Source organism: Kryptolebias marmoratus, linkage group LG1 (genome assembly GCF_001649575.2).
Source record: "Kryptolebias marmoratus isolate JLee-2015 linkage group LG1, ASM164957v2, whole genome shotgun sequence".
NCBI classification, from domain to species: Eukaryota; Metazoa; Chordata; class Actinopteri; order Cyprinodontiformes; family Rivulidae; genus Kryptolebias; species Kryptolebias marmoratus.
The window spans coordinates 33466360-33480118 of NC_051430.1; the positions used below are offsets into that span (position 1 = coordinate 33466360).

General features: G+C 39.3%; 1 protein-coding gene across 2 annotated transcripts in view; it reads right to left on the minus strand.

The window, feature by feature from the left end:
• Positions 1-4794: 4794 nt before the first annotated feature.
• Positions 4795-13759, minus strand: part of tmem178b (transmembrane protein 178B) — a 97375-nt gene continuing 88410 nt past the window's right edge. For both annotated transcript variants that reach the window (XM_017426360.3, XM_017426362.3), the window contains exon 5: positions 4795-10994. In XM_017426360.3, coding sequence (XP_017281849.1) covers positions 10744-10994 — 251 coding nt within the window. In that variant the 3' untranslated portion in view covers positions 4795-10743. The remainder of the gene's footprint in view (positions 10995-13759) is intronic.

Genomic DNA, 13759 nt, shown 5'->3' on the forward strand with positions numbered 1-13759 from the left:
AGGACGCCTCCTGGACGCCTCCCTGGTGACGTCCCACCGGGAGGAGGCCCAGAGGAAGACCCAGGACACGCTGGAGGGACTGGGAACGCCTTGGGATTCCCCCGGAGGAGCTGGACCAAGTGGCTGGGGAGAGGGAAGTCTGGGTCTCCCTGCTTAGGCTGCTGCCCCCGCGACCCGACCCCGGATAAGAGGAAGAGGATGGATAGATGGATGGATTAATAGATGTCCATCTACAACTTTTACAAATGATTAACTGTTGGCGTCATCACAATTTAATACTCTGAGAGCTAAAACATCTTCCAACCCCGTTCCTCGACAGAAGACGATTTTTGTCTAAAACTCAGCGGGCAATGTGCATTCCTTTAAGAAATGTTAGTCCTTAAATTTACTTTGTATGTTCACTTTCTTCATGCCCTTTTTTTATTATGTAAGTGTGTGTAAGAGTGAGTGAGAGAGCCTGAGATAGCTAGATACGTAGTGAAATATATGAAAATTGTCAAGAAGGTATGTTCCTTTACTGCTGTAATTCACCACTCCTATTTTGTGACAAGCAGTCAACTGGATCTGACAGTTTAAGGAACTTAAAGTCCTTGAAGCATGAAGGTGCAAATTGGTGTGAAACTGGTCAACGGATTAGGTTCAAGTTCTGGAAAGTTGAAACAGGAATTTAGTTTGAAGTGAAAAAGTACCTCAGATAGAAGCCAGTCTCCGTTTGATTGAACTTACTAGGATCACTGTTCCAATTATCAGCTGCATCTCATGAAAACAACAAGGAAAACTCCTTTTGAGTTGAGTTTTAGCCTGGTATCTTGTGAGCTGCAGGTGCTCTCTTCCTCACTGTTGGAGGTTTGTCTGAATGGAAAAAAATAAAAAAAATTGTACCAAAATAACTCAATTTAACACATCATTAAGGCTATTACTGTAACAGTACATGCCTTATGTCTGAAAACAATTAAATTAGATTTTAGCTCAGTGTTTATAAAAATGACTGAGTTAAGATGAGCTATCTTTGTGTTAGCTAATGTCTGTTAGCTGTGGTGGCCATCTTGAATTGAATGGACTCCGAAAGGTAAAAAGTTGTAGATGCACATCAAACGTATTATTTCTTGATATTTCATGGGATATTTTGCTAACAGACAAACAGGGTTGACTCCAGCAGTTAATGCTAAAGTTTTAAGCAAAAATCTTGAGCAAGGATGGTTTTTATACAAGAAAGCTTATCTTTCTTGTTCAAAGACATTCTGTGAGACATATCAATCAAATACTGTTCATTTAAAATTAAACTTAAACTTTTAGATTACCTGGTTCAAGCTTCTGCTACCATAATCGTTGGACTATCTTCTGCAATGACAAAGAGTTATTCTGTAAAAATCTGTGTTAAAACATTTGACTAAATTTTAATTATAGAGAGGTGAACACATAAACTTCCTACATTCATTTAACACATTTCGGCAGATCTCACTATTTAAAAACAGATCTCTGTATAAATCATTTTTTCTTTGATTTATTTAAACAAAAACAAAATGCTGAGATGGCAGCAAAAAGTACTTGAAATTTAAACACAGAGCACAGAGAGCCATGAGGATATAACTGGACCACAGACGATAATCAACTGAGGAACAACAGGGAAACTGAGAATATAAAGAGGCAACTAAATGACTGTTACCTGGTGGGGAGACAACTAGGGACAGGTGAGAGTGGGCGGGGCAGGAGAGAACTGAAAAACACAGGGGAAGACACAGACACAATGAAAATCCAAGTGGGTAAAGAAAATGGATGGATGGATGGACAACAACGCCCTTTAATATTGGTCCATGCCAATGCTATGTTAAAGGTTGGCCACCAGATGTCGCCATAATGCTGTTAAATGATTCTTAACCCAAAACCATTTCACACAATAGTTGCTTTATTTTAATTCAGTGATTTAGAAAAGTTATAGTTTTCTTCACCACATTGAGAGGTCTACTCCACACTCAGACTCAGAGATGGAGACAATGAGAGTGTTTTATTGGCTGTAGGTCTTTGGTGCTCGGGCCCCGGCAGAAGACGAGTTTGCAGAGAACCGCTGTGAGCTTGAATGAGCGACGTAGGGTGAGAGTTTAGGGTCGTCTTCCCCCGGGACCCGGACCTGGTGGTGGAGTAGAGGTCAAGACTTTGCAACAACTTTGCAACTAATTTGAAAAAATCTTGCTTTGCTGAGAATTTTCTTTTCAGATGTTATGATGATAAGGATATTTGAAACATTTTAAAATGAGGATAGGTCCCAAATAAATAATATCCTACATGTTGTAGGTAGCTTTTCGAATGGCCTCGGTGTCAGAAATAGGTTGTCTGAACTTAGCTATTTCAAAGCAGTTCATGCAAACACTATTTTATAAACCTTTCCACTGCTGTCAGTTTTACATCACACATGAATTTTGTGATTATACAAGCAGAAATAGCAGCAACAGCTAGCTGTAGGACTTACTGCAGGAAGAAATATGGAATGAAATACTACAAACTCAAGAACAGTCATAAATCACTGAGGGCATTGTTAATGATGCTGATGTTCTGGACATAGTTTTAATGTCTTATTGCATAAAAAAGTGATGGAACATCTAAACCTTTATTACCTCCTGATGTTGTAGAGATTATCTTCTTACGAATATTATCAGACAAGACTTCTGTTGCCCATATGTTATCAGACAAGAAAACCTAAACATCATACAATTAAAACTAGTGACAGTTCTTTTAAAATTTGTGTCAAGATTTAAAGGGTTTACCTGTGGAAAGAGTTTCAACTGGGGTTCTTGTCTGTACCTTACAGTGCCTTGAAAAAGTATTTATAAACTTCTCAACAACTTTTCCCTTTAATAAATACAAATGTATACCACATTTTTCAGATTTTGTAGAAAATGTTAAAAACTATTTATGATTTTCCTTCCACTTCCATTCTTGGTGTTGGTCTATCTAATTAAAACCCAGTAAAATACTTGTAATGTGAAAAAATGTGTAAAAGTTCAAGGGGTATGGATACTTCTTCAAGGCACTGTAGACATAAAAGCTCTTTAGTAAACCTAAAAGTTTAAAAACAAGCAACTGGACTTTCATTTTGTAGTAAAATATGTTTCACTTTGAGGCTGCAACCACTTCAAAATAGTCCAATGTTTAGTTATGAGTTGTTCTTGAGCATTTTTAGCTGTGTTTTGGGTCATAATCCTGCTGGAGGAACTGTGATTAAGACCAAGCTTTCTGACACTGAGCAGCACATTTCACTCCAGAATGCCTTGAAAGTCTTGAGATTTAATTGGACCCTGAACAGATTCAAGTGTGTCAGCTGCAGAAAAGCAGCTCCAGAACAGAACTGAGCCTGCTCCATGTTTCATTGTAGGCACAGGGGTCTGTTTTTTGTTTCAGTTTTGGGTCTGTGAACATAGAAGCTGATGGGACTTGCTGCTAAAAAGTTCTAGTTTTGTCTCATTTATCCAAATGACATTCTCCCAGAAGCTTTCAGTCTTACTTTTTAGGATTTGCTTTGAACAGAGATGTCCTCCTTAGTCATTTATTTTGGCTCAAAAAGCAACAGGTGGTCCAATCTGACACTGACACCTCTAAACTCTTTGGAATTTGTTCTGGGCTGTTTGATTCTTATTCTTATTATCTGTCTCCATCCATCCATTCTCTTCCTCTTATCCGGGGTCGGGTCACGGGGGCAGCAGCCTAAGCAGGGAGACCCAGACTTCCCTCTCCCCACTTGGGCCAGCTCCTCCGTGGGAATCCCAAGGCGTTCCCAGGCCAGCCGAGAAACATAGTCCCTCCAGCGTGTCCTGGGTCTTCCTCTGGGCCTCCTCCCGGTGGGACGTCACCAGGGAGGCATCCTCACCAGACGCCCGAGCCACCTCATCTGGCTCCTGTCGACGTGGAGGAGCAGCGGCTCTACTCTGAGTCCCTCCCAGATGACCGAGCTTCTCACCTGATCTCTAAGGGAGAGCCCAGACACCCTGCGGAGGAAACTCATGTCAGCCGCTTGTATTTGCGATCTCGTTCTTTCGGTCACTACCCAAAGCTCGTGACCATAGATGAGGGTAGGAACGTAGATCGACCGGTAAATCGAGAGCTTCGCTTTTTGACTCAGCTCTCTCTTCACCACGACAGATCGGTACAGCGCCCGCTTCACTGCAGACGCTGCACCAATCCGCCTGTCCATCTCCCGCTCCATTTTTCCCTCATTCGTGAACAAGACCCCGAGATACTTAAACTCCTCCACTTGGGGCAGGACATCTTCCCCGACCCAGAGAAGGCACTCTACCCTTTTCTGGCTCAAGACCATGGCCTCGGATTTGGAGGCACTGATCCTCATTATCTGTTTCTTCAACTGAAAAAGCTCCCTGGATGGGAAGTGGAAATGTCTTCTGCTACAGAAAAAAAAGTCTAGTTGCTTTTGTTTTTAAACTTTAAAGATTTGCCATGTCCTGGATGACAAAGAATCTAAATCACAATAAACCCACTTTTATATTTCTTCATGAAACTCTCTTCTGTATACAGCCCAACCCACAAAAACAAGTGTTACTGTGAACTGACAGACAAATCTACTTTATTTTAGTCTAGAACAATACTGAAATGATGCACAACCACACAATTTCTACCTTTATCTTACGTTTGAAATCAAGGCTCTTGAGCCAGTTCTACAATGATCCCCCTCCCTCCATAGATCAAGAAACTGAGCTAAATGGTTTGTGATACAGTGGAACCACAATGTGTTACATGAGATCAACTAACCTGTAAGTTCCTGTTATTAATGACTAATTCCAGTTATTAAATCTTGGGTCTTTTATTTCATGAATAATTAAAAAAATAACAAAACAAAAAACAAGTTAGTTTCTGGGATCCCAGATGGATCTCAGATAGTGAAATGGGTACAAATCATGACACACAAACTGTCAAGTGATCAGGTTGCAAACAATAAATGCATGTTATTTAAACCAGTTACAGTCCAGTTATGAGGCACAGAAAACAAAGTTGTAGGGTGGTGCCTCATAAGGCTTTGATTCTCTGATTCTTTAATATTTTATGCATGAAATATGTTTTTGAATGTACAGGGCACATAAAATAAACCAAACAACCATGGTCATAGAATGTGTGTTTTAGTGTTCCTTTTTGAGAATCTAACAGGAAGTATGACTTTTACAGACCAACAAAAGACTAAAGGGAGACCACAAATAACTGGGCTGAGATATGATGATTATTCAAATATGGGGATGTTGAAGCCCCATATTTTCAGTCACTCTAGAACTTATTCATAAATTTTATGTTGGTTTTTTTTTCACGTCAGACGAAGGTTTGAAAGAGCCAGGTTCAATACCATAATCGGCCTGATTGTGGAAGGTCTTTGCAGGGTCTTGCTAAGGTCTTCAGGGGGTAAGACAAACATAAGGTGATCCTCATTACACAACATATGTCCGTAGCGGTTTTAAGCATGCACACACCTTCCATAGCAAAGTTTTTGTGATTTATTATTGTCATAGCAGAATATCAGGTTCCTGGGTGGAGCTTGGTGGCAGTGTGTTCAAGTCGAGCGGCCCACACACACTGGTGTGGACTAGTTGTTGAGAATTCTTTAGCAGGATTGGTCTAATACCAAGGCTAAGATTCTATCACACCCACATTACACTGGCACCACTGCCAGTTAAGTTATTCCAAACTTTTATTGATGCAGCTGCAAGGCAACCGGCCGCTGCTCCCACTACAACCAATAGGATTGCCCCATTCTCTCTACATGCCAGTGATTATGGCACTGTGCACTGTGCTCTCCTTTTGGACTTAAAGCAAGATGGTCATGCCTACTGGACAAGCAAGGAAGAAGGGTTTATGTGGTCGATGTTGTACACAGATTTGTACAGACATGGACAAATTTGTTGGCACCCTTTTGTTAAAGAGCAGAAAAACCCCATAAACGTCACTGGAATAACTTGAAACTAACAAAGGGAATAAAGGGAAAAAAGTACTAAATATCAACTAATAAAAATTTGTCATTGCTTTTAAATTTTGGTTCAAGAATATTATTTTAAAAAATCAAACGAATGAGATTGGCCTTGGAAAAAAAAATTGGTACCTTTAATTTATTATTTTGTTGCATGATCTCTTGAGACAATCACTGCAATCAAGCAGTTTCTGTTACTCTTCTGCACATGTCAACAGATGTTTTGGCCCACTTCTCATACTCAGGTTTTAAGGGGTGCCTTCTCCAGTCTGCATGTTTCAGCTCCTTCCACAGATTTTTAAAAGGATTTACAGTGCCTATAAAAAGTATTCACCTCCTAGGGATGATTAGGGCCTTGGAAATCCTTTTGTGTCCCTACCCTGACTTGTACTTTTCTATAATCTTTTCTCTGCGTTAAATTAGTGAATATTTATGCAATCACTTATTTTACATTACATATTTTTATTTAATTGCTATTACTCTGTAGAAGTTTGATTTTACTTTGTCACTGAAGGTTTTGTTTTGTTTGTTTTTGCCAATTTATATTGACCACGACTGATTTACAATAGCAATCAAAGGAAAAAAATATTCAAGGGGGTTATTATATTTTATGGGCACCATAAATCAGGGCTCATAGGCCACTTCAGAATAGTCAAATATTTTGTTCTTAGCCATTCTTGGTGTTTTTAGCTGTGTGTTTTAGCTCAATATTCTGTTGGAGGTCCCATGACCTCTGACTGAGGTCAAACTTTATGACACTGGGCAGCACATTTTGCTCCAGAATGCCTTGATATTATTGAGATTTCATTGTATCCTGCACCGATTTAAGACACCCTGTGCCAGATGCAACAAAGAACATAACCAAGCATTCTCTACAACAAGGTCATGGAAACAAGCTAACACAAATGTGATTTCTGTGGTGGTGGTAGCATTTTGTTAGGATCTTCTAGATGCATTCGGATGTGGTCCGAGACCGTTGTGCCAAGGCTAGGCACAGGGCATGGTGGGATTGTGTGTGTACTTGGTAGTATCATTGTGAGAAATTTTGATGTATAGAGCAAAGTGAGGGAGCAGGAGAGAGATGTAGAAAACAGAAGGAAAACATGTTTGATTAGCACTGAGAACATTGCAGAATCATGATTGCCTTCAAACTGAAGGTGGCTTTCCAAATTAGCCACATTCTAATAGATTTGGTAGAGTGTAGTAGGGTCATCATTCAGTGTGAAGGGGGCTGATTACTTTTACAAACTCCACTTTGTGAATTTGTAGAAGTTTACCCATCTCTCGCTGCTGCTTCCTGCTTGACCCTTCAAAACCAGTGGAATAGAAGCCACTGAAACCTCATATCTGAGTATTTCTTTTATCACACATGCAACAAAATGGAACTGAAATCTTTCACTAAATCCACACATGGCATTTTACTTAATAATTAAATGATGGCCAAAAAAAAAGACCCAAGCAATATTTATTCATAAATTATTAACCATGTTTTGTTTCTGGAGTGGACCCACTGTTTTGGCGAAGACTTACTTACCTCCCAGTTTGGTGTTGTGTGTATGGTTTTCAAACTAACCTGTGGAGAACTGAATTTATTACAGTCTGAAAAACCAAGGGGCTGCGTTTCAATAAACTCCATGAAAATAGTGGAGCCCATTGTTGCATATGTCTGTAAATGGTGACTAAGGCCTTTAAACATTTTTCAAACACAGAACATTTCCTTTTGATTCGAGAAGACATCAACTGCATATGATTAGACCTTCCTACATTTGTGCTTATAAACTGTACCGTTCTTCTCAGAAAGAAGAAGCCCTGCAGAGAGGTTAACTACACTAAAGAAAAAAATGTAGAATGGAAAAAAACTAGTGTGTTTTCATTACATTTAACTACAGATGCTAAGACCCCTTTCACTATGCATGATGACCCCTCAGCAAAGTAAAAAAATCAACCAGAATCTGGATGATCTTTGTAGGGTCTTTAAGCAATCTTCATAGGTGCATTAGAGATATAGTAGACTCTTTATTGTGCATGATCTGTTATAGAAAGTTTTGAGCAAATAGCATTTAGAGAAACAGTTTAGCCTTGGCAAAGGCCAAGGCAACACTATCACGCTGTTACTGGCATACTGTGGCTCGCAACAGACCTTTACCCATGGCTCATCCTCAAACTTCATAAAACTTTCAGAGCAGAACCTTGTGCTTTAGGATGGAGACAGCCAGCGATGTGAAACACGGAGACCCAGACTAAAGTCTGATTTTGGCAGCAGGGTGAAAACAGAATCAAAAAGGCAATCTGTCATCAGACAAGGGATAGAGACACATGGTTTCCTGACGACAGGAGGGCAGGCAGCCCAAGACCAAGTACTTTCTCTAGATCAGTGGTTCCCAAAGTTGTGGTTGGTACCCCACTGTAGGGCATGGCACCAAGTAGACCTTAAGAAGAGCTACAGAATTAAAATAAACTTTTAAAATGGTTGACAATAGCATATTTAGACTTAACTGTTACACAGAAATGATAACAATAATTTAAAAACGGGCATTGTAAATGGATAAATCAGTATACAGTGGTTGATAAGGCTCTTTATTAGCAATGTTTGTATTTTTTAACTTTTTTAAACCAGAAACAGCCAGGGTCATGAGTCTGTGACTTTTATCTTGTGGGCCAAATGGTGAAAAGTTTGGGAAACACTGTTCTAGATAGTTAAGAAATTTCAAGAGGAAAAGATCATATCATTTCATATCTTCCTCACAAAGCACTTTGCTCTCAGACTGCTGGATTACTTGTGGTTCCTAAAGTTTCCAAAAGTAAAATGGGAGGCAGCGCTTTCAGTTATCAGGCTCCTCTCTTGTGAAACCAACTTGTAGTTTCTGTTCGTGAGGCTTTCTTTTTTGATAAATCCTATAGTTAGGGTTAGCTTGCGTTTTCTGATCTATTCCTTTAGTTATGCTTTAAGTAACTTTGAATGTGGCATGGTTGTACTGGTTGTACTGGGATTTTTACTCACAATCATCTCTAGGGTTTAAAGAGAATGGTTCAAAAAGAGAAAATATCCAGTGGACAAAAAAGCCTTGGTAATGTCAGAGGAGACTTGGCATACTGGTTCGAGGTGACATAAAGGCAATAGTAGCTCAAACAATCACTTGTTATTTTGTAGATCTTGGTTTGTAACATCTCTGAACGCACAACACGTCTGATCTTGAAGCAGATGGGCTACAGCAGCAGAAGACCACACTGGGTGCCACTTCCTGTCAGCTAAGAACTAGAAACTGAGCCTACAGTTCACACAGGCCCACCAAATTTGGGCAATAAGAGATTCAAAAAATATTGCCTGGTCTAATGGGTCGGGATTCACTGGACTCCAACAATCTTCACAGCCACTAGATCTCAGTCCAATTACGCACCTTTGGGATGCTGTGGAGCAGCCGACTGACATCATGGATGTGCAGCTGACTCTACTGCAGCAATTGTGTGATGCTAACATGTCAATATGAATCAAAATCTCTGAGGATCATTTCCAACATCTTGTTAAATCTATGCCAATTAGCACAGTTCTGAAGGCAGAGTGGGCCCAGCCTGGTACTAGTGTAATTTGTTGATTGTAGGGAGGAATTTCACAGAAATCACCCATCACAATAAACTAATAAAAAAGCTGCGATGTTCATAAGACATGAACAAAGATCACATGGTTCTCTAAGGTTTTGTGGTGTATCAGGGTCATCATCCAGTATGAAGGGGTCCTAACGGCAGCGAAGTACTGATCTGATCAAGGCATTCTAATTCTGATTTTCAAAAGTCCAGAATTTCTGGACAATCAATCTTGGGCTTTATTTTCTTGTGGCGACTATTTTTCTACGTAGACAGCAAAGCAGTTTCCCATAAACACTATCATACTCACACATACATCTGTAGGACTGGAACCAATAAAAATCACAAAAAACATTTGCTCCAAATGAACACTCAGTCAACAGTTTGTTCACAACATGAAGGTTCAATAAAGCATAAAATACACTATGAATAAAAAAAAAGTATAAAATGCTAAATGGCTTATAGGATCTTTAGATGGAATGGAAAACACCTACACAAGAATGAAAATGATCCAGTTTGAGAATTCTTGGTTGTTGTTTTTTTTTTTTTTCTGGAATATTCTGTACAATAATGTACAACTGTGAAGGCCTTGGATCTCTTCACTGCTCGCCTGTCACATGTGACTGGATGGAGCACAGGCCGTAATATTTCACATTAACTCACATTAATGTCCAATAACCATGAACCCATTCCTGGTAGTCACGTAGTTCTATCCATCCCTTGTGAATTGTCTGATAGGTCTATTAAAAACTTTCCAGAGATCTTTACTTGATCTCAGCAATCTGATTGTGTCTCTCCTGATTGAACCACATTGGGCAAGAGAAGGATTCTGTCTGAACACCAATGCCCACCTTTAGGTTTAGATCCAAAGTCAAAGCTACATACACTTAGTCCTTTATTGTCTCCATGTAAATCCTTTGGAATTGTTTTTGTCCGTGATCCAGTTCTGCATCTGCTCCACAACATCAAAACAAGCACAAGTTAGACTTTTTTCTTCTATAATATTTCTTAAGTTCTTGAGTTTTTCCTTGTATTTTTAAGATAGCAGATCACTGAAACACCCATTTTAAACACACACACATAAAAATAAAACTGTAACCAGGATAGAGTGGAGATGATCAGATAGATGAGCACATGGAACAGTTTTTTTTCAGTTCGTTGTCCATTGGTGGGTTTGGTTGATCTTCTCATTGTTGCTGGCTTTAGCAGACGGTGCCATTCTCTTGCCGGGATTTGGGGCAGGTGGACCTGGGGATTGGCTGGACTGAGGGAGCCAAGGTGCAAAAGAAACCAGCAATAAGGGTGAGGCCGAGGCCTCCCCAGGCACAAAACATGGACCAGCCATAGCCATGGCCGATGTCATCCGGCAGGCCGTACAGGTACCGTGGATAACGGGAAAGCTCGAAGTTAATGCCAGCAACGCAGGTACAGAGGGAGATGATGCAGAAGGTCCCTGCAAAAACAAACAAACAAACAAAAAACAAAAGTGGAAGGAGATGCTAAAGTAAGTAACAAACAGGAAGTATAAACCAGTTCCTGAATCACACAAAGTCAGAACTTTCCTCATCTTGTCAGTATCAATCAAAAGTACAATCATGGGCACCAGATTATGCTAAAACATAGCCAAGATGTGACTATTATATCTAAATTAGATGAACGTGTTATAATTGTTCTCTGTATTATGCAGTAATGCTTCATATGAAACATTCTTATGCAGGAATGCTTCATTGGTGCTTGTCCAAGATTACTAAAGATTCCGTTTGATTGCTGGGTGGATTAGAGATTTGGAAAGCTACAAAGATCATTCACCTTTGTCCTGTCTGTCAGTAGATGGCACACATTCATTTCCCTTTGTGTTGGTTAAACAACAAAAATGACATATTTCCAATAATGAGATACTATTGTGCAGACACTTAAACTGTTTAGTATTTCTGAGGAAATTGCATTTTTTTATTGTGTCCTGTTGCAAATTTTTATTTTCTGGATGAGGGAAAAACTCCAAAAAGTTTTTGTTTGGTCCAAAATGCTTCTGGTAGAATCCTGCGTTAAAAGAACACATCACATTTCTTCAATTTTGGCTTCTTTACATTAGCTTCCTGTAAAACTCAGAATATTATTTTAATTTTTAACACCCAATTCTGAAAAAGTCGGTAGGTTGTGTAAAATGTAAATAAAGGCAAAATGCAACAGACGACTTCTATTAATTGACCTTTTTTAATATACAGTTTCTGATTATGTTGTGATTTTACTGAATTGAATGGACTGCAGTTGGCTTTTACTCTGAATCTGTTTTGGACTGAATTTGGATTCATGATTTGGACTTGCTACTTATTTAGATAGTGGCCTGAGGTGATTTTTGTTCTGAATTGGTACTATAGATAAAAAACGAAATTAAAAAGGATCTGTCCTTAATCCAAGATGATCAACGAAAACAATGCATGGATTAAAAAAATAGCCAATGTCTAGGAGATTGTGATAACAACAATTTTTTATTTTAAAAAATTTGGATACATTTATCACCTGTCACTGGAAGGTGAAAACTAGACTAGAGTTTGCCAAATGGTATTTGGAAGACTCCATGGTCAAGCGCTTCTCAGCAGCCGGCCCTTGTTGAGATTTAATCTGAGTTTTCTTCAACTGTGATTTTCTGTCACTCTCTCATAAATAAACAACAGTTGTACACACAGTCTCTCCCATCTCAGCTGCTGAAAGCTGGTTTCTTTCTTCACGGTCACTCAGTTTGTGAGAATGGCCTGTTCTTCGTAGATTTACACATGTCCCATATTCCTTCCATTTCTTGATGATGGATTTAACAGAATTCCTGGGGATGTTTAGGGGCATGGAAATCATTTGTGTCCATTCCCTGACTTAAACCTTTCAATAATCTTTTCCCTGAGTTGAATTAGGACAGTCACTTGAATATATAGGGGGTTAATATTTATGCAGTCACTTGTTTTGCATAACATATTTTTATTTAATGGGTATTACTATATAGAAATTTGATTTCCCTTTAAAACTGATTTTCTTTTTTATTTTTGTTCAAGGCCAATTATAAAAGACTAAAACATCCAAGGGGTGAAATACTTTTTATAGGCATTGTATTGTAACTATTGAATGTACATCTACAACTGATTAACGTTTGAAGTCAACCCTATTCAAGGTGGCTCCCACAGCCAACTGAACCAGGCATTTAATTGAAAACGGTGCTTGTGGTGTCGTGTGTATTTTTGTTGGACACAGTTGGAGAAACAGCTTCTAAATTTGGCGTGACTGTAGGAGCTTTGTGACCCCGTGGGCTCCTTCTCTGTGATTTGGCTTCTGCAGACTGACTCAGCCTGTTTCTTCTGCTTTTATTACCAAGAACCATAATTGGCTTTTTAATTGCCTGTTCGTTATACAACTGCAGGGCACAGCCTTAATCCGAGGCGGATCATAATTGAGTGTGCAGCTGCCTGTGTGTGTGTGTGTGTGTGTGTGTGTGTGTGCAGCACGCCACTCATCAGTGTGTGAAGCTTCCACTCACTGTCCAAACCACAAACTGGGACACATGGCTGCACAATCACTGTATGATCAATTTTTTTCATGTCTAACATATTAAAGGTCTAATATTTCTTGAAGGAATGCATATCACCCACTGCCTTTCATGCCCAAGTTTTAAACTAAGATCATCTTTTGATGACAAATGACAGTATTGTAGCCGTTTGACCTTAAAAACAACATTAAGTGTAGTTTCATGTGATATTGTGAGATGTCACACTCAGAGTATGTGTTATGAAGAACCCTCAGCTACTACCACACCAAATTTTATCTGCCTGTGTGTGTGTATGGATGTGTAAATATCTGTATTTTTTACTGAATTATAGTCATTGTTGTGTTTGCTAAGGTGGATTAGCTGTGGCAGTCACCTTGAATTGGATTGACTCCAAAAATTAATAAGCAATGGATGTAAAGGCAAGTTCAAATTCGTTTGTACCTTTAGTTAGTGCTGGGCGATATAACGATTCTATCGTTTCTGTCGTTTCTATCATAATTGTATTAGTGTTGTCACTTTGCATACATTCAGTTTATAGAAGTGATAAATAAGAAGAACCTCCGTTTTGCGACATGACGCTGCTTTACGTGTGGGTTTGCGACATGCTTTACGGCAGCGGCTTTCTGTGCGGCGCCGTGTTTTCACCATAAGTGCTGAAAGATGGAGACGCAGGAAGTATCAAACCC